This window comes from Phoenix dactylifera, chromosome 1 (genome assembly GCF_051530095.1).
Source record: "Phoenix dactylifera cultivar Ajwa chromosome 1, Ajwa_hap1_PhDact_Kaust_v1.1, whole genome shotgun sequence".
NCBI classification, from domain to species: Eukaryota; Viridiplantae; Streptophyta; class Magnoliopsida; order Arecales; family Arecaceae; genus Phoenix; species Phoenix dactylifera.
Window position 1 is genome coordinate 20,031,440 of NC_143190.1, and position 22,369 is coordinate 20,053,808.

At 37.9% G+C, this 22,369-nt stretch overlaps 1 protein-coding gene across 4 annotated transcripts in view; it reads left to right on the forward strand.

Annotated features, from left to right (window-relative positions):
* Positions 1 to 1,294: 1,294 nt before the first annotated feature.
* LOC103720602 (uncharacterized) overlaps positions 1,295 to 22,369 on the forward strand; it is a 39,698-nt gene continuing 18,623 nt past the window's right edge. The window contains exons 1-7 of one of the 4 annotated variants that reach the window (XM_039126034.3): positions 1,295 to 1,870; positions 1,969 to 2,169; positions 2,252 to 2,405; positions 4,046 to 4,116; positions 21,314 to 21,362; positions 21,504 to 21,574; positions 21,710 to 21,801. In XM_039126034.3, the coding sequence (XP_038981962.3) occupies positions 1,759 to 1,870; positions 1,969 to 2,169; positions 2,252 to 2,405; positions 4,046 to 4,116; positions 21,314 to 21,362; positions 21,504 to 21,574; positions 21,710 to 21,801 (750 nt within the window). In that variant the 5' untranslated portion in view covers positions 1,295 to 1,758. The remainder of the gene's footprint in view (positions 1,871 to 1,968; positions 2,170 to 2,251; positions 2,406 to 4,045; positions 4,117 to 21,313; positions 21,363 to 21,503; positions 21,575 to 21,709; positions 21,802 to 22,369) is intronic. The other 3 variants (XM_039126035.3, XM_008810388.6, XM_008810390.6) reach the window with 3 other exon arrangements.

The window sequence follows — 22,369 nt, forward strand, 5'->3', positions numbered from 1 at the left end:
TCGCAATACATATTGCGATTGGCTTGTAGGGCATCTACTCTTTCAGCTTTCTCTCTATAGATCTTTGAAAGCTTTCTTTGAAGAGGAGGCTTTGGATGGTCACTCCTTAAATCGATGCTCTAGTTGAAGCTTTAGAAGTAGTGTTGACTTATATTTCTTTTTTTTTGCCTCATCCACTCACTCTCTTTGATCCCTCATTTTCTTTTTGTCTTCCTTGGTTGTTCCTATGTATTTATATCTTCAAAAACCAGTTGGAAGAGATTTCTAGCGGTTAGAAAGGCTAAAATACCATTGGGAGTGAATATGGTCTTTCTAGTTTTGCAAAAGGACAAGCCGCTACTATTGTCAAGGCGCAGGGGGTCGACTCGAATTCTTTAGAGGTCAACTCATGATCCCAAGGGTCGACTCATAATATTCAGGGTTGTCTCATGAAAGAGCTATTTTTGACTGTTTTTTCTTTTTATGGCCATTCATGGGTCAACTCGTTTATGCTGGGGTCGACTCGTAATCTTGAAGGGTCGACTCATCTACTACATAAACTTCCAAAATTTTTCAAAAAATATCTTTATGCTTCTCTAACCTCTCAAACTCATTGAACTCCCTACCCAACAAATTAACCACTCCAAAAATACAAAATCATTAGCATCACACTCAAAAGTTTTGTACTCATCAAAATCAATCCATTGGGCCTAACACTTCTGTGAGGACCCGTGCCGACGTGTATTTAGTCCCACATCGGTTATTCGCTGGGTAGATCTTCGGTACTTATACAGGATTAAGGAACCCAAATAATACCTTCTGGCTAGCTATTTTGGATGAGGTCCTGGGTTGTTACAAATGGTATCAGAGCAAACCCGACCCATAACCTATGTGGACTAGGGGATACTGCAGTACGGATCCATTGGGGCTAACTACGGGCCGATCGTGGTATTTGTGATTAGATTTGAATAGATTTAAACTCTTAGCCTGATGAGGACGTTAGGGCTTAAATAGGGGGAGTATGTGAGGACCCATGCGGGCGTGTGTGTAGTCCCACATCGTTTATTTGCTTGGTAGATCTTGGGTACTTATACAGGATTAAGGAATCCAAATAATACCTTCCGGCTAGCCATTTTGGGTGAGGTCCTGGGTTGTTACGACTTCCTTATTCATGGAGGAGTCAGATCTTCTCTTGAAAAGTCCCTTTGGGGGTTGCCAATCCCTTTGGATGGCTCAGCTACAACAACAAGATTCTAACGGTTGATAACCTGGCAAAAAATAGAGTTTGGAGCAACTCATCATGCCAATTATGCTTTAGCCCTGATGAGATTGTTGACTACCTTCTACTGAATTGAACATATTTGAACACCATATTGGCTTTCTTCTCTCAAAACCATGATCTCCCGCAACTTCTCAACAACCTCCTTGTTATTTTGGAACGAACGGAAAAACAAGCCTTTTAAATGTGAAAATTAGTAAATTTTGAAGAACAAAAAGTCTATCAACGGATCAAATTTTTTAAAAAATGATTTTTTTCAGGATCATATAAGAATATTAAAAAAGTTGATTGTGAATATATTTTTGATGGTCATATGAAAGTATATATTTATGTAAAGTTAGGAAACGGCAGCATCCGCTGCTCTTCCGGGGCGAGCACCAGTAGTTGAGCCTTTCAAAATTTTAAAGCATGTGGTAATTTTCCCGCTCGCTTCCTTCCAAAGCCACAGCAAACATTTCTCGAAACACAGCAGAACTCATCGTTCTCTGGAAGCGAGAGAAATGGAGGTTGCCATCACCGCTTTCTGCCAATCTCTCGCTTCCTTCTGCCACCACGTCCAGTCCTCCTCTCAAGCCCTCTCCGATTCCATCCAAAGGCGCCCCATCCCTCTCGGTAAACAGTAACACAAAACGCCTCTCTCTCTCTCTCTCTAATCCCCATTCCCATCCCTAATCGACTCGGACCTCCTCCTCCTCCTACTCCCTGGACAGATTCGGCGGCCTCCGCCTTCTTACAATGCGTCGATCGCCGTATCTCCTCCACCAGCACCGATCTCAACCTGCTCGAGTCCATGGCCTTCGGCACTGTCTCCTTCGAGGAGCTCCTCGGCCACTGCAACGAGGTCTACAAGACCAACCAAAAGTACATCTCCGATCTTCAGGACCGCATGCGTCTCTTCGGTTACGTTCCCGGTATTCATCATAACTATTTCCTCCTTCTCATCAAATTTCTCGCTATTGATGTCGCGTTCTGATTTTTTAAAATTATATATAGAAATGGAGTCGGATGACGAAGGTTGGGATGCGGACTCCGGCATAGATTCAAAGTTTATGAGCCCAGTTAACAATGGGGTGGATAAGTTTCCTGTTGCTTGTGGCTCGGTTTCTGTAGCACGATCAAACAGGAAGAGGCTCGAGGAAGATTCTTTGTATCCTTTCCTTTTTTTATCTAATCCATTAACTAGTCTGCCTTGATTGTTGCCTATTAGTTTGTAGACCGAATCCAGAGTTTAATTTTAGGGTTGTTTGCAGAAAGAAGTCTGTTTTGCTTCTTGCGTTAAGCGTGTTTGAATTTATGTTGCTGATATAATTTTTATTGACATGGAATTTCAGAAAAATGCTTCACTGCACCACTCCATTCACGGGTCCACTCCCACTGCACAGTGATTGGCAGGATGGTACAAGGGGACTGCTTGTCCCCGACATGACCCCTGTGTGCTGCACCATTCACTGATGACCATCTGGAGCTACGAATGGGGACTAGATTAGTGCCTGTAAGTGGCACTCGGAATTTTATGTAGTCTTATGGTCATTAGGAATTGGCAAGCCGGTGTTGATCACTGATGCTGAAGACAAGCCTTTGTTTGGATACATGAAAACAGTTGAAGTATCATCTTAGTATTGGGGGAAATACGTGTTGCGTTTACTCAAAATCTTTGGTCCTCTACTTCGCTGCTGAAACCATAAAAATCTTTATTTATTGGGGAAATACAGTGTCTTGTACTTTCTCATCAAATCGTCTCTTGACAGTTGAGATTACCATTTTTTATCCCGATCAATGGCCATTCAGTTAAAAGTTGTAATAATTTAATATTTTCTCCATTTTCCAAGTTAATGCGTTATGTCTTTTAGGATGATTCACAAAAAAATTGCAACAAACAAGTAAGGGTATTCCCATTAGACAATAACATGTATTGTGAAATTATATATGTTTTTCCTAGCTAGTCAAACCTCCTTAGACTTTAAGACCACTCGATCTTAGGTCTGATATTGTCCTAGTCCCTACCATTTCTATTTCAGGCTATTAGGTTGAAAATAGGCCCTAATGTCATGCCCATTTGCTCCTTTCTGAGGATCTCTCTCCTTTTTCAGTTGTAGAACAACAACCAGCAGATCATGTCAGTCAGACCCTTCAGTATATCCCAACTGCTCTTAGAAATGATATGAATAGGACATTTCTCTGTGGATCTACAAGAAGAATTTTTAAAGATTTGAAGCATCCAGCATTTAGACACATGCCTGCACCTGATGCTCCTGCTCCAGACCATGTCATTTAGCTGGTAGAAGATGTACGTTCTGCATGAGTATGAATCTCTGCCTGCTTATCCCCTTAATGATATCCATGTCTCACAAGATCTAAGTATGCTCGGCATTTTCTGTCCAATCTCACGGTCAATCAAGAAAATTCTGTAACTGTCACTTTGAGTGCACCGCATGTCTGCTAGCTCTATTTTTCCTGTTCTCATGAGCTTGATGAGTTATATGTCATGAGATGCATAAATGGACACATACAATTAAATCTTGCATGATTTGTTGTGCAACTCTTAGCATTTTACTTCTTGAAAACTGGTCGCAAGCAGCAGTCTTAGATGTTTCGTGTCCATATATTGCAATTGCTGAATAGTTGCGTCTACTAAAAAATGGATTTAATTATCATGTAGTTAATGAATAAACAAAAGCTCCCGTGCTATCAGAACCTTGTTGGTATATTGCTGCATCATGTACAAGTAAAATATTCCAGAATTTTCGGAATAATTTGGCACCTTTATTTTTCTTAACACTCTCTAAGATTTGAGGACTCCATCTCATTACAGAATCTTGGCCTTTCAGATGCTTGTCTTGCCACTTTAGCCTCTGAAGGTTTGCTTTTTTTCTTTCCTCTACTATGACTAGATCTTTTTATTAGCATGAAGCAACTTTGGCATGCACAACAAACATCTAAGAATTTCTAAAGAAGGTGATAAGTACAATAGATCGAGATGATCCATGAAAGTTGTGTGCATGTGCATGTGCGTGCGTGCATGCATTTATATATATATAGTCAAGATAAACTTCACTCTTTATATATGATTTGGACTGTTGCATACAATCATGAATGCATGTTCTCTCATGCATGTGTATTATGTATGTTTTGCTCCCTCTATACATACATATGTATTCACATCCATATATACATACATAGAGACAAGGAATAGTTCTAACATTCAGAAGGCATAACCAATTTAGTTATGCCTTACATTTCAACAATGCTACAAGACACTTAAATTAATTATGTATCAAATGACAAATTAATTACCAAATAATAGAACAAAATGCATGCTTATGTTTAAGATTGTGAACTAGTTGAATCACTTAAATTTTGGTCCATATGCATTTTAAACTATGTAGAACTCGACGAACAATGTGGTTCATTGACTTGTATGCTTATGCTTCACAGACACACTCATATTATATTTGATTTATATATGCAACACCAAGCTGTCCTCTTGGGTACAAAACTCATAAGGAGCTGCTGCCAAGACCACATCTATAAATTCATGCAATTAGAATTGCATTGCCATCTTTCTTTTAGGGAAAAACCCTTGATGGAATGAGCTCTTGTAAGAATCTCTTCTGAGGAGATATACACAAAGAGCGGGGAGGGGGGTTGTTACTAGTATGAAACATTGGCGACCTAGTGGGTTCAGGTTGGACTTGGCATGGTCCAGGTGGGGGGAGAGTTTGTAGGAGATTCATGCTCGCTTAACATAAAATAAGAAGGACTGGGGGACTTGTCTAAGAGTTGGTTATCTGCAGCTTTGATTTGTGTTACCATTGTTGGTTTTAATTAGATCTGAGGGCATAAAGACCTATAGACAGTAAGTCTTGTTTGTGGTTGTGCATATAGTGGACATGAACCTGAGAGTTAGGTGTGTGTAAGAGGGAAATGGATAAGGATTGGGAGCTGCAGAAGCATATCATTAGGGCGTGCTTATCATAACATGAGCATTGTAGGAAGTAAAATTGACAAACCCAGAGGCCGACTCTTCTTAATATAGATATATGTCTGTACATCTGCATACATGATATATGTGCCGATGTGTGTATGAAATGCAATGGTGTAGATAAATTTACAGATAGATACAGACACATGGATAAGTACAGAAATATAAAGAGATTGTGCCACAAAACCAATGAAAGTTTATGATTACTCCCTTTTTTTTGGTCTTGTGATTTGTAACTAGTGATGCTGCACTTGGTTGATTAAGATTACTAGTAAATTAATTTAAATATCAAATCTTGTTGCCAGTATTCAAGATCACTCTAGAACTTCCATTTCTAGTTTCTTTCCATATGACAAGACAAAAAATCAGGGTGTAATAAATCTTCTAGAAACATAATTTTATTTTTTAAATTTATTCAGCTGCACTTTAGGTCCATTTTCTTTTGGCTTTGCCTTGTCTAATTTCAATGTATTTTTTGTAACAAAAGGAAGTTGTGGTGCAACCAATTAATTGATCAAACATAATATGGTTTACCATGTCAAAGGGGTCAGATGCATTGTATCCTATGCCTCTAAATACATTTCTTAAAAATCAATTATTAGATCAATGCATAAACACAATATATAGGGAGGCCCAAGAGGGGGGGGGGGGGGGGTGAATTGGGCTTTTCAAAAATTTAAAGTAATAATGCAGTGAAATAAATGCTTGAATGGAGAATAATAATTTCAGCAACAAATTAGTAAGCAAATATGCAGAAAATTAATGTAAGTAGATCAAGCAACACAAACACACAAAATTTGTAGTGGTTCGTGCCAACCTTGCACCTACGTCCATTTCCTAAGATATCCTTCTTGAAAATTTTTACTATAATCTTTTAGGAATTATAGCCCGATTATTTTACATAGACTCACAATCAACCTAGTTGATTTTCGTAGGAAATCAACCAAAATCTACACCGATTGTTTTACTTGGGCTCATAATCAACCCAGTTGATTTTCACAGGCCATCAACCAAAACCTATAATGAGTCTATCCCAGGCTCAACACAATCTAATTCAAGGTTTGAATGGACCTTTTTTCAAGTTTCAGTCCCTAAAACTTGTTACAATAGAGTATAGAAAGAATTAAGTGCAGGCACAATAAAGTACAACTTCTAAATAATAAACATAAAGAAATAAATGGAGCTTGACTCTGTTGGTTGGCTTTGATTCATCTAGAATGTGCTTCACCAACTCTCAATTGTAGATGATGTAATCGTTCAGCTCTCAATACATGCTTTTGAATGATTTTTTCTTTGAAGCTCTCTTTTTTTGCATTCTTTTCTTGCTCTTGTGGATTTCTCTTTGCACTGCTTGAGCTCTCTTTTTGTTTATTCTCTTTCTGCTATGGTTCTTTTTTTTCTCTTGATGTTCCTATGTATTTATACCATTTGGAAGTGGTTGGAACACACTCCTACTCGTTAGACAAATTAAAAGAGCCGTTGTCAGATGAAAATAATCGTTCTGACTTACAGAAAAACTAGTTGTTATTGTTGTCAGGCGCAGAGGAGTCGACTCGATATTTTCAGAAATCGATTCGTGATCACCAAAAGTCGACTCGTACTCTTTAGGGGTTGACTCGAGCTTGTTGTTGCTTTTGATGTGCTCTGTTTCGTCTGTGAATACTGTAGAGTTGGCTCTCTCAGTTTAGAGGTTGACTTATCTAGTAACAAGAGTCGACTCGTTGTTTTCAGGGGTTGGCTCTTTAACGGACTTAATTTTATTGCTCTCTACTTTTCCCTATGGCTGTTCTGGGGTCGACTCACTTGTTTTTAGGATCGATTTTTTGTTTGATTAGAGTCGGCTCATGTTTCCCATAAGTCGACTCGCCAATATGATGAGATTTTTATCTCTCTATCTTTCTTTGTGGCTTTTCTGGAGTTGACTCTCTTGTCTGTGGGGTCGACTCCTGTTAGATTGGAGTCGACTCTTGCTCTTCATGTGTCAATTCGCCAAAGCGATGAATTCCACAGCTTTCTTTCCGTCTTCTAAGACTGATTTGTGGTTGACTCGCGATCTGCTGGAGTCGGCTCGTGAAAGCATATTGACAGTAATAGTTTGCCCGGGTTGACCATTGCAAACTTAAGGTCGACTCTTGAGGTAGCTCAGAATAAAATTCTCCATGCTTGCATGTGAGCTTCCAAGGATTGCTTTAAGACCTTTTTGGAGTTAAGCTTTTTGATGTAGAGCTTCAGATAGATGATCTTCATTAGAGAGTTATTGACGACTTTCTGAAATCAATCAATCAAACTCAAAACAGTAGATTAGTCATTTTTTACTTAATTATTTTGTATCATCAAAATCAACCCTTTAAGGTCGACTTTTTTTCCTTTTTTGATGATGACAAAACTTTTGAGTTCCAAAAGAGAGTAATATAAATTAGTGATAACATCTTTTAGAACTGAGTGTAAATTTGCAAAATTCAGATAGTAGTATAAGCAAGGGTAGCATTTGAGTTTATATTTGCAAAATTCAGAGAACGATGATATCTTTTTAAACTGAGTTTATATTTGCTTGATATCATTCACTTTTTATACTTTATTGATTGAATTTACTTTTATCACAAGGTTGTCTTTATAAGTAATTCTCCCCTTTTTTTAAAAGATATAAACCTTTTAAAAGTGGATTTCATATTACCATTTTATATTAACTTGCTTGCATTTTTTACTTTCATAACAGTTCATATGCTATGTCTTTACACTTATAACTTTGTTCTTGTTTTCCATTGATGTTATTTCTTCACTCCTGTATCTCATCTATTCTCCTTTTGCTTGAACTTTTCTGTCCCTTTTCTCTCTTCTTTTTGTTTAAACTTTTACTTTAAAATTTTACCATCTCTCCTCGTTTTTGTCATTATCAATAAGGAGGGTACTTAAGAGAGAAACATTTCATAAGATAAATAAGGAGAAACACTTAAACATCCAAACTGAAATATTCATTCATTAAATAGAATTGCAATTTTAAAGCATATCATAAAAATAACTAGATAAACACATATCACTTAAACTTAAACTGTAGATATTCACTCATTAAAGAAAATTGCCATAGATAAACACGTCACTTGAACTTAAACTACAAATTTTTATTAAGAAAAAGAATTTAAATCAAGGTTCGCAGTCTCGGTATCGGACCCCGTACCGGTGCCACACTAGTATAGTGTTGGTACGGTACGGTACAATACGAAGTTTTCGTACCGAGTGTCCGGACGCCACCCATACCAGGTACCGAAACCGAATCGGTATGGTACAGTATGCTCGATATTGCCCATTTTGGGACAGTATAACATACCATGGTTTAAATACAAGACATGGTTGGGACAAGTTATAGAGAAAAACATAATAAGAAAGTACTTAACAAGAAGGGCTACACATTGATTAAAGATAACTATGAAATAATGTCTAGTATTCATCAGAAGAATAAGAGGCATTAAAATGAGTTGGCATGCTTGAAGATACCAGCTCGGCGACTCCTAATTTTGCTAGAAGGTCCAACACTGGTGAAGATATGAGAAGGTCTAGATGACGAGGAAGGGTAAGATGGCTGATTAGGTTGAGCAGGGGTCTAGCAAAGGTGGAGGCACTAGGAATAGTGTGGAGGATTTTTAAGGCTGCCCAATCAATCTCCCGATGGTCTGAAGAAGAGACATTGTCCTTGAGGAAACAACGATTGAGGTGCCATGAATCTCTTCTCTCCCAATTGCTAGATACCATACTCAATCCTTCCTCTGAGTCTTCAGCCTCCATTGCAAGTTCAGAAATTTGTAGATTGTCTTCATTCGAAGCTTGACCCATCCTGCCAAGATAAATCTTTTCTTCTAATGAAGCCACTCTTTCATTCAGATTGGTGACAGAGTTCTGAATCAGGGATAATTTTGTATTTTGCTCTATCATCAACCGAATTAGTTCCGATAAAGATGCAACACGAGAATCCTTTGAGTTATTTTGTACTTCAGGAATTCTAGCTGCTAGAAGGAATGCAACAAATTGTTCAGAGATGATCTTTAGCTAATGTTTATGCAGCCGCATATAAACATGTTGATATTTGTTTGCTCATGCAGTATCAAAGTCTTGTTCTAGCAGGCTGCTTCTGAGCTTCTTCTCTAACCGAGGAGGGTTCATTGGTAGATTCTCCCCTATGTCTTCTTCTTCAAGTCTAGCTCCTCCTTTGGTTCTTACCCAACGACCTTTTTTTTTGTAGCCCATGCAATGTAGAGAATGATCATTGTAGGTATCAAAAAATGTTATCTTACTAGTTGTTTCGCCCATTAGGTTTATACTGAAAACTTCTATGAGCATTAAACTGTAAGGTAGCGGAGCCTTAGTTCTTAAAATTGCTTCATGCATCCTTTGGATTATCAAAGCTGGAAGATTTATAGGGATTTCCTTGATGATGTGAAACATAATGCACAACACCCGCTTTATTACGATCTCAAATCTCTCAAACTTTGGATAAAAGATCATGATGATCATGTGATGTAGCAATCTTATTTCCACATTGAGTAGGCTTCCTTCAATTCTGACATATTTATTTACATCTTCGTTCCTCAAAATGCACAGTAGGGCAGTTAGCCGATCCATAACTCTATCTATAATAGCACCTTGATTGGGCATCTGAAGAACACGCCCGAGTACATAGTCATCTAGTTCGATAACCACATTTCTTACAACTGAAGACATACTTCCCAGTCCGAACTTGAGATTCTGATAGAACTCTCAAACAAGGTTTGGATAGTTGGGTCCTCTGAGTCTGCAGAAGTACTCCCAACCTTGGCTTTTGATAAGCTCTCCTATTGTAAAACCCTCGTTCTCCAAGATATGGAAATCAATGTTTCTTCTGGAAGCAATTTTTCGAGTGGAGAGAGGTACCGTGTTCGGAATTCTTGTAGAGGATGTTTGCACGTGGAGAAGAGAAGAGTGATCCCTTGATTGTTGCTCTATTGGAGACATTTCTTTATCATTCCTTTCTTCTTGTACTGTTTCGGATCGCTTTTTTCTTTGAGGGAGCATTTTTCTTGGGGCCATTGAGAGAGATTAGGGGCGATAAACGTAGGTGAGGAAGAGAGAGTGGTGAAATTGGAAGGAGAAGATTCGAATAGTAGATCATCGAGGATAAAGCAAGTTTAGAAGCGATGAACAGGGGAAAGGGAAAGGTCGGCTAGATTTATAAAAGATCGGGTCTTCCAGGTGTCGACCACCATTTTAGAGTCGACTCGTCATTAGATATGAGTCGGCTCCCCAACAGTTTGGAGAGTTTTGAGGTAACTCTCGAGTCGACTTGAAGCTCCCCCTTACTCCAATGGGTCGACTCCTTATGATTTAGAATCGACTCAGATTCAGAGTCGGCTCACAAAGGAAAGGAATCATGATTTCCAATAGAATGCAACTGAAATTGAATTAATTTAAAATGATAATTAGGAGGAAATAAATAGAAAGGATTGCAAATTCAAAGTTCACTTCTAATCAAACAAAATTTGTCTTCATTTAAAGATTTTGTGAAACTATCAGCTAATTGTTTTTTAGAACAAACAAAATCAATCATTACTTCATTGTTTTGTACATGATCTCTTATAAAATGATGTCTTATCTTGATGTGCGTAGTTCTTGAGTGTTGAATAGAATTTTTTGTTAAGTTAATAGCACTTGCATTATCACATTTTATGGGCATTTGTCAAGTTTTATGTCATAATCTTCAAGTTGTTGCTTAATCCACAAGATTTGAGCATAATAATTTCTAGTTGCTATGTATTCAATCTCAGCTATAGATAAAGCTACCGAATTTTGTTCCTTGCTAAACCATAAGATAACTCCTAAAAATTGGCAAGTTCTATTGGTGCTTTTTCTATCAATTTTACAACCAGTGAAATCTACATCTGAATGTCCTACTAGGTTGATTGTGGATTGTTTTGAGTACTATAAACCTGGATTTTGTGTTCCATTTATATATCTTGATATTTTTTTAACAACAATTAAGTGTGATTCTTTAGGGATCAGATTGATATCTTTCACCCAAGCAAACACTAAACATAATATTAGGTCTACTAGTCGTAAGATATAACAAAGAACCTATCATGCCTCTATAAAGCTTTAAATCAATGCTTTTACCATGCTCATCTTTGTCTAATTTACAAAAGGGGCTTATAGGGATACCAATGTGCTTTGCTTTCTTCATGCCAAATTTCTTCAAGGGTTCTCTTGTATACTTACTTAGGCTAATGAAGATCTCATCTCTTGTTTGTTGGATTTGGAGTTCGAGGAAAGATGTGAATTCACGCATGATGCTTATCTCGAATTCTACCTGCATGAGCTTAGCAAATTCTTGACACAAAACATCGTTAGTAGCACCAAAAATAGTATTATCAACATATATTTGTACAATTAAGGTATCATTATTTTTTTCTTTTTTTAAAAAGAGTTTTATCCACATTTTTTCTTAAAAAATTATTGTCTAATAGAAATTTGCTTAATCTTTCATACCAAGCATGGTATGTCGTATCGTACCATATCGAACGGTACTGAGCATACCGTACCGACACTATGCTAGTATGGCACCGGTATGGGGTCCGGTACCGATACGACGAATCTTGATACCAAGCTTTAGGAGCTTGCTTTAAACCATACAGTGCCTTATTTAATTTGAAGACATGATTTGAAATTTTATGATTTTCAAATTCAGGAGGTTGTTCCACATAAACTTTCTCAGTAATGAGTCCATTTAGAAAGACACTTTTAACATCCATTTGAAATAGTTTAAAATTCATGTAGCAAGCAAATGCAAATAATATTCTAATAGTTTCTAATCTTGCTATAAGTGCAAAAGTTTCATCAAAATCAATGCCTTCTTGATTATATCCTTTAATAACTAATCTAGCTTTATTTCTTATTGCATTTCCATATTTATTTAGTTTGTTTCCGTATACCCATTTAGTTCCTATTACTAGATAATCCTTGGGTCTACTCACAAGTTTCCAAACTTTATTTTTATCAAATTGATTTAGTTCTTCTTGCATGACAATTAACTAGTTATGATCTTGTTCAGCTTCTTCTATAGATTTAGGTTCAATCTGAGAAACAAAAGCTAAATGATTAGATGCATCTCTAATAGAAGATCTAGTTCTCACCCCATGTGATGGATCACCAATAATAAGTTCTTTAGGATGATTAGAACATACCTCTATTCTCTAGGTAAGTCATATCTATCTTGAGATTGTTGTTGTGGCTGATTCTTGATGGTCAGTTTTAAAGACCATGCAATAGCACGTATCTTGTAGGATAGTAATTGTGGGTATCAATCCACAGGGATTGGGGTACAGTTGTTTTCTTTAAAAAAATAATATTTGAAAAAGAGAGTTTGTGAGGACCATTGAACTAAGCAATTTAATAAGAAATGCAATTAAAATGATATCAGTTGAGAGAGCCTAGGGCAAGGACTTCACCACTAACATAGGAACAAAGATTAATTGTATTTTGATTTATTCTTGGATTAACATGCAAATTGGCTACAAGCCTAACAAGCATTCGAATAAAATTTCACAAAAGTAATTTAGGAACATCCATCTTCGGTTGGCATGAAATGTCTACCCTAAACTATTATGGCAGGACACCGCATCTTCCCTAAGCATGGATGATCTTATATTAACTTAGTGATCATGAAGAACAGTTGTATGAACGTCATATTTAAAATCACAGAAATTAAATATGAGATGCGAGGGATATTCATTAAAAACAATAAGTTCATACAACTCCAAGAACAGAAAATTAAATATACAAAACCCGTGTTCCTTTGTTAGGGCTGCATCCAGCCCTAAAGAAGAGCTTAGCCTTCCATGAAGAGTTGAACAGTGGCCGCGCCGAGAGCTTCCATTTCTTCTTTTCTTCCTCCCGTCTCTGATTCTCTACTCCCTTCTCTGCCTCCCGTGGGAACTCCTTCGAAGGATGGATGGGATCAGCCGGGTCCAAAGAATGCCTTCTCTGTCTCATGCCTGGGCCTTTTATAGGCTGCACATTTCCTTCTCTCTTCTTCCCTATTTCATGTCGAGATAAGGATGGATCGAAGCGAGATGAAGCTGAGAGATTCTTGCTTGATCTTCGGATGCGTTGCAGATGCTGGTCGGGAGCGAGCGGAAGAAGGGAAGGATCACATGCGGACGGTGGACACGATCTGGAAGAGGCTGACACTGCTTCAACGCGGAGGAGACGTTGATGCAGGGGATTCATCCGTGGATGATGGAGTTAATCCGAATGGGAGGAAATCTGGAAGAAAATCTTGGATCCGTGGGTGAGAGCTGGACGCAGGATGATGTGGATGATGCGGGATGTACGCGTGAAGCTGGAAGGAACTCACAGACGGCTGGGAAAATCCGGAATGAGGTTGTTCGGGAGGAAACGGACGCGAGAGAGGATGATAACGCTGGATTTGGGGCTACTTGTGGTTTGGTTGGCAGTTGGATAAGGATCACGCTGAGATGCACGGACGCGGAAGGAGATAAGGATGCTAGGACGCGATCCACGGAATGGGGAGAGGATGAACTCTGTTCTGTTTCCATGGCTGGGAGAAATCTGGGATTTATCCGGGTGAAGAGATGGCTCCACGCGAACGGGAGGAAGGTTGGATTTGGGAACGAGATGTGAGGAGGGGTTGTGGATGGCTGGCTTCATGCGGATGAAGGATGAGATCATTTGGGATGAGGGAGTTGTTCGGTTTGAAGTTTTGAATTTGGTTTAGCTGGGAAGAGGTTCATTCGGCTGGGAACAGGGGACGATGCAGTTGGGATGAAGATTGGTGGTTTAGGATGAAGGATTTTTAGTTGGAGATGAAGATGAATCTATTGGATGCAGGGGATGCCGTGAAGCTTGGAAGAATAACGCAGAAGGATGGAGCTGACGAGATGCAGGGGATTCGGATAAGGAAGGGGTCCGGAACGAGAGGAAGGTTGGATTCGCTGGGAAGCACTCCATGGACGATGAAGGCTAGATTTGGCTGGATCTTGGGAGGATAAGCTCGGGAAGGTACGGGAAGAGGATGCGGAGAAACAGGATGGAGCGCTGGTCTGGATGCAGGGGAGCTAAGATAAGATCCATGCATGTGGAACAAGGGCTGTGGACTTGAAAGGGAAGAGATGATCTAGAAGTTGGACCGCTAGGATGGAAGCTTGATCCTTATATGCAGGAGGTGCGTGTGTTCAGGGATCATCCCAATTAGTTCGACTCGACCTGCACACATTGGACTCGACCAATATGACAAAATATTAATCTAACTTGAATTACCTTTGATAATTTATTAAAATGCAATGGTGAAGGTAACACATTTTTTATGGTTAAATTTACAAAATATGTGTATCAAAATAATGATAAGTGCTATGAGAAAGAGATTAATTTAGGTATTATTTAGCACTTATCAATTCTCTTCTTGATCACCATTCCTTTTTTCTTCGTGGTCCATTGCATCTTGTATAGACATGTCCTACAAGGTAAGGTCTTGTATTTTCTTGCCTAAAGAATCTGCGTCATCATCAAAAGCTTTTTTCTTCCTTGGTGGAAGATCATTAGTCTCACCAAATATAACATTATAGACTCTTCTACTTCTAGAATTCTCTTATTAAATACTCTATTTGCCTTTCTAGAAGAAAAGTATCCAAGAAAGATAGCTTCATTAGATTTGACATCAAATTTTCCTAGCTTGTCTTTTTCATTATTAAGTATGAAACATTTACACCCGAAAATATGAAAATATCAAATTTTAGGTTTTCTATTTTTTCAAACCTCATAAGGTGTTTTCTTTAACAATAGTCTGATAGAAATCCTGTTTGAAATGTAACAAGCTGTGTTGACTGCCTCAGCCCAAAAGTATTTTGGAAGATGACTCTTACCCAATATAATTCTAGCCATTTCTTTAAGGATTCTATTTTTTCTTTCCACCATTTCATTTTGTTGAGGTGTCCTAGGTGCAGAAAATTTATGTTCTATTCCATTTTCATGACAAACCTTTTCAAAATCATGATTTTCAAATTTAGTTTCATGATCACTTCTTATCTTAAGAACTTGCAAACCTTTTTCATTTGAAATATTTTTGTGAAGTTTCAAAAATGCAAGAAAAGCTTCATCTTTATGTGCAAGAAATAAAACCCATGTAAATCTTGAGAAATCATCAATGATGACAAAACCATAATATTTGCCACCTAGACTTGAAGTTCTAGTTGGCCTAAATAAATCCATATGCAATAGTTCCAAAGGCCTACAAGTTGAAACCATGTTTTTCGATTTAAAATAAACTCTAGTTTGTTTTTCTAGTTGGCATGCCTATAACTAGATCTTTTCTAGCTAATTTTGAAATATGGTCCGTGCTTGTATGAGCTAATCTATAATGCCACAACCAACTAGTCTCATTGATTTTGGTATTTATGGCAACCAAGCATTGCATATTGTTTATGGATAAATGGTCAAGATTGACCCAGTATACATTTCTATGCCTATGCCCTGTAAACTTAACGCCATCATCATTGGGACTAGAAACAATGCATATAGAGGATTCAAAAGTCACTTTAAAGCCTTTGTCACACAATTGACTAATACTAAGTAAATTACGTTTTAGACCATCTACCAATAATACATTTTTAATAAAAGTAGAGGGAGTAATACCAATATTACCAATTCCAATAATTTTTTCTTTGCCGTTGTCGGCAAAGGTAACCATCCCTCCTTTTCTTTAAGGGACATGAATTGTAATTCATCTCCTATCATGTGTTTAGAGCACCTACTATCTAAGTACCATCTTCTATTTGATCTACGGGCTGCTAGACACACCTCATCCTCATGAGCCATGAGGCATAGATTGGCTGTTTCTTGAGACTCCTCCTCTGAACTCGATTCGTCACTATCACTTCATGTAGCGACTATTGCTTTCTTTCTTGGCTTCTTGAGAGCTTTCTTAAGTAATGGGTAGTCCACTCTAAAGTGGCCTGGTTTCTTGATTAATAACATACTAGTGACTGCTCTTTCTCTTTTTATTTGCTTGGATCCCCTAAGTTAAAGGCCTTCTTCTTATTCCTTGCCTTTTTCTTCTCATAAATTTTCTGAATTTTCTCACTATCAGAACCATTTCCTCATCCCCTTCTGTATTGTCAGATTCTGTGATCTCATCTTCTTCTTGTGTTGTTGATTTGAGAGCGATGGTTCTCCTTTTCTTTGACTCCTCTTCTTCAAGGTTCTGCTTCATTGATAGCTAATAAGTCATCAGAGAACCCAACAATTTTTTTAGAGGAAGGGCGTTGAGGTCTTTTGCTTCTTGAATGGCTTACTTTGGCCTCTCAAGCTCTTGGCAGTGATCTGAGAATTTTTCTTACTAAATCACTATTATTATAAGATTTTTCAAGGCCTTTAAGACTATTAATGATATTAGTAAAGTGAGTAAACATATCATAGATTGACTCACTTGACTTAATTTTAAATAGCTCATATTTTTGTACAAGCAAATTAATTTTAGATTCTTCGACTTGGTTAGTGCCTTCCCGAGTTACTTCCAGCTTATCCCAAATCTCTTTCGTAGAAAAGCAAGTTGATATTTATAAATTCATTAGCAACTAATAAACAGTAAAGAATATTCATGGTAGCTATGCCATCTTTTTATCCAATTCATCCTATTTCCCTTCAAGTTTGGGAAGAGACACACCATCAATAATTTTTATGGGTGCGAGGTGCATTAACTATGACAGTCCACATGTCATAGTCTAGCGCATGAACAAAAATGCGCATACATGCTTTCCAATTAGTGTAGTTTGTGCCATTAAAAAATGGAGGTCTCTTTGTAGACTGTCCCTCAGCAAGAGAAGTTCCAAGTGGGGCTGTCATAGATCTTTGACTCTTTGACGGTTAGGTCAATAAAAGGCTTAGGTACCAGGCTCTGATACTACTCGTTGCCCAGCTATGCAGCCCAGGGGGGTGAATTGGGCTTTTCAAAAATATAAACTAATAATGCAGCGGAATAAATACTTTAAATGGAGAATAATAATTTCAGCAATAAATTACTAAGTAAATATGCAGAAAATTAATATAAGTAGATTAAGCAATATAAACACATAGAATTTATAGTGGTTCGGTGCCAACCTTGCACCTACATTCACTCCCCAAGATATATTGGGCATTTTTACTATAATCTTTTAGAGATTACAATCCAATTGTTTTACACGGGCTCACAATCAATCTAGTTGATTTTGCAGGCAATCAACCAAAACCTACACCGATTATTTTACTCAGGCTCACAATCAACCCAGTTGATTTTCACAAGCAATCAACCAGAACCTACAATGAGCCTATCCTAGGCTCAACACAATTCAATTTAATGTTTAGATGGACCTTTCCCCAAGTTTCAATTCCTGCAACTTGTTACAACAAAGTATAGAAAGAATTAAGTGTAGGCACAATAAAGTACAACTCCTAAATAATAAATAGAAAGATATAAATAGAGCTTGACTCTGTTTGTTGGCTTTGATTGATTCTGAATGCGCGTCACCAACTCTTAATTGTAGATGATGTGATCGTTCAGCTCATAGTAAATGCTCTTGAATGATTTTTTCTTTGAAGCTCTCTTTTTTTTCTCTCGTTTTTTTACTCTTGTGAATTTCTCCTTGCACTACTTAAGCTCTCTTTTTGTGTATTCTGTTTCTTTTTCGTTCTTCTCTTTTTTTTTCTCTTGATGTTCCCATGTAGTTATACCATTTAAAAGTAGTTAGAACACACTCCTACTCATTAGACAGATTAAAAGAGCCGTTGTGAGATGAAAATAGCCGTTCTGACCTATAGAAAAACTAGTTGTTACTATTGTCAGGTGCAGCAGAGGAGTTGACTCAACATTTTCAGGGATCGACTCGTGATCACCAAGAGTCGACTCGTAATCTTTGGGGGTCGACTTGAGCTTGCTGTTCCTTTTGCTGCGCTCTGTTTCTTCTGTGAATAATATGGAGTCGGCTCTCTCAGTTCAGAGGTCGACTCGTCTGATGATAGGGGTTGAGTCTTCAATGAACTTAATTTTGCTGTTCTCTGTCTTTCCATTGTGACCGTTTTGGGGTTGACTCTCTTGTTTTTGGGGTTTACTTTTGTTTGACTAGAGCCGGCTCATTTTTCCGTGGGTCGACTTGCCAATGTGACGAGATTTTCAGCTCTCTGTCTTTTCTATGTGGCCTTTCAGGGGTTGACTCACTTGTCTGTGGGGTTGACTCTTGTTAGACTGGAGTCGGCTCATGCTCTTCATGTGTCGACTCACTAAAGCGATGAATTCCACAGCTTTCTGTCCATCTTCTAAGATTGATCTAGGGTCGACTCACGATCTGCCGGAGTCGGCTCGTGAAAACGTTTAGACAGTAATAGTGTGCCGGGGTCAACTCATTGCAAACTTAGGGTCAACTTTTTAGGTAGCTTAGAACGAAATTCTCTGGGCTTGTATGTGAGCTTTCAAGGATTGCTCCAAGGCCTTTTTGAAGTTAAGCTTTTTGATGTAGAGCTCCAGATAGATGATCTTTATTAGAGAATTACTGAAGGCTTTTTGAAATCAATCAAACAAACTCAAGGCAATAGATTAGTGATTTTTTATTCAATTGTTTTGTATCCTCAAAATGAACTCTTTAGGGTCAACACAAACTATTATTTATATAGACGTTCAATTCTTGATCCAACTAGTATTTTCATAATGTGGTGTAAACTATTGATCTTACCAACTAAAATTGGTGCATCCTACTATTGGCCCCTTTGGATTTTTTTTTTAAAAATTTATATCTTCTTTTAATGCATAATAATTTTTAATGCTTCTGGATATTCTTAAGAAAAGGAATACTGATAAAAGAATGAGAAGAAGGTACACTAAAAGCAGGTAAAGGATATTTGAGAGTAGAAAACAGCATATGGTTTTGTCCTTCTTGTCTTACAACCATGATTTTAGATTCCAAATTTGCTTCTTGGTGAGAATATTCGAGAGTTCAAAACAAACATACGATTTCGTGCTTCTTATCTTCCAATCTGGATTCTAGATTCCAAACGTGCTTCTTGGTTGGAGGAGCCCATTATTTTGTCATTTTGTATGCAATCATAGTGGACCACTCTTACCTAGTTTTGCCTTTTCCCTGTTGCTTGGGTATATTCATTTCACCTTTGAGCTAACTGCTTTCACTTCTGCTTGCTTTGTGTAGTTACAATTTTCTACATCTCATTTGAAAAGGTGTGGTAGATCTTGCTAGGCTAGTATACCTTGGTGGTTGAGATGGATGGGGATAGCTAATGTTATAGGAAGGTAACAGGTAAAAAGAGGACAGAAGTAGACTTGGTAAGCACTGTTTGGCACATTTTCTGCTTCAAATATGGAGAATCTAGTGCATTGAAAAGGGATCATAGGATTTATTTGGTCGGTCTAAAATGTTGTTATTTTCACCATCTGTCTAGTTCTTGTGCTAACGTCAACAGTAACACTGTCATTAGTTGTATGACAAGTTTGAGACACATTAGTTAATAGTAAATTGGAGTATGGGGCAATGGTTGTTGAAAACATAGGGAGCTTACTGATTGGTTTTATGATTATGCTTGTAGTGGTGGAAGCATGGTTTGCCGAACCGACCGGAACCGGTCGGTTCAGGCTGTACCGAACCGCGCCGACAACTACTGGTACGGTTCAGCTGTGAAGACTAGTACCGAACTGAAACCGGTGTGACCGACACCAGTAGAAGTGGGGAAGAAGAGGAGGAAGAAGGGGAAGAAAGAAGAGAAGAAGAAGGGGGGAAGAAGAGGAAGAAAGAAAAGAAGAAGAAGCGGGGAAGAAGAGAAGGCAGGTACGGGGAAAAAGAGGACCTCTCTTCCTTGCTCGCGGGCGGGACCTCTCTTCCTTCCTTGCTTATGGGAGAACGGGGGGAACAACCGGAAAAGAGAGGAGAAGAGAGGAGAGAGGGGAAGGAGGGTTCGGGAAGAAGGGAAGAAAAAAATAAAGAAAGGGAAAAAAAAATCCTGCGTGCGAGTGGAAAACTGGGAGCCCACTTGCAGGGAACCGCGCCCGCACGCAGTTCCCCATGCTGCCTCGATTCCCCGCGCGGGCTCGCCGTGCGGGGCAGCGAGCCCATGTGGGCTTTAAATGCCGCACATTTAATGCCACTCTGTGGTAGTGCGCGTCGGACGCGTGTTTTTTTCTATCTCGACCGGTTCGGTACTGATTTTGACCGGTACCGTACCAGAACCAGTCTTCACCGGTACACCGGTACTAACGGTACCGCAGACCTTGGGTGGGAGGGTTCTTGGATGTCATGCCATTAGTGGTAGGATACAAATTGAAGGCTTAGTACTCTAAAGAAGGTAATATCTTTCCCTTGAGGCCTTGACTGATCTACACTCGGTGTTCTTTGGCTGAATATGGTTATGAACCTTCCGATAGGTACACTCTGGTGAATCGGATTGATAGAAATGATATCTTAGACCTTGAACACCTCAACATGGGAATATATATATATATACTGAATGAAATCACCATTTTATGAACAGTAAATCACTATTTTCTAATGAACTACATGATTGTATTATTCATTTCATTCGAATAAAAACAGCCTTCCATTTCAAGATTATCATGGAAGATTAAGGTGGCAGGTATGCAGACAAGCACAAAGTATTGAAAGATTTTGGCGTGGGGCTGGCTAAAAACTCAGCTAACCATGGTTAAAAACAAATTTATTTATTATAAGAAAGAAAACATCTTGATAGTGTCTACTTTAGTTCAAAATATCCTGGCAATAATAAACATGAATTTCCAAAGCCGATGTTCTCAGAAAATATAATTTTGAATATTTATCTTGTGCATCATGGTTATTATATTCTTGAACTTCTGTCAGAACAGTTTTCTACAAGATTGAAATGGCGACATAATTAACAATTTAAAATTTCTTTAAATACATTTTTGTATTGTATGTTGCATTCTTTTATTCCTGCAGATGTTTTCTTTCATGACCACTATTCCACATTTAGTCTCACTATAAATTGCATAATTTGATAGATAAAGGGTTTTTTTTCCTTTTTAGGTAATGACTACACTGCAAGCCCAATGATATCTTCGCAACATTTGATAAGGTTAAGTTGAAAGAGCTTTTATATTTATACGATACATAATCTTCTCTGGCTTTTCTTTTCATTGTTTGCTTGTTTGTTTGTTTTTTTTGTTTTTTGTTTTTGAGGATAACCGTTTGCTTGATTGTTGATAATTTTGTTTAGTCCTAATGACAGAGAACAGCATGCAGAGGCAACACCATTTGAAACTCCAAAGGAAGTTTTCAGTCCTTCAGGTGCTTCAATAAATGCTTTTTTTTCTTTAACAATTTGTTATGTTGTAGTTCAGTTTATCCTCCATCAGTCCTCTACTTCATTTAAGCGATCATTTATCCATGTTGTCGCTTGCCATTACTCGGATGCCCCTGTAGGACTTGCAGGTGATAGTAAAACAATGATAAAGACCTCCAGGGATGATTATGATAGCCTTCCTCCCTACGTGAAAAGTCTAGCATCATGGGAGGTTTGGATTTTTATCTTACATTTTCAATGAATTTCATATCATTTCTCATAAAATATGACACCATCTTTTATTTGTTTGAGGATCAGAAGTCTGGCTAATCATAATAACTACATTTCCTTATTCCGTATGATACTTGGCATGCTTTTGTGATAGCTTCACATCAATCACTTTCCTACTCATAATTATCTGAAAAAATAAAAGAAATACGCACCGCTTATTTCTTGAGTAAAAATTGTCTTGGCATGAAAATATATACATTTTTGGAAAGAAAATATCCATCTAATATTCCTAATGATTTAGGTAATTTGCATATTTTTTTTTTACTTTTAACATGAAGCATAACAACTGAAGAAATTCCTTGGCTTAGATATTAGATTGGATTTTTTTTTGATCAAGGTGGCACATCAATAAACCACAAATATTAACTGATATGATGGAAACTGTATGGTTTGTCTCCAAATCTGAACTTAACTCCATAACTAGGAATTCATGCGCTGTTAATCTTGCTCTCATGCTAGCCAATGTCTGTTACTCATGTATCCATTTTCTTTAATTACTCATCATATAT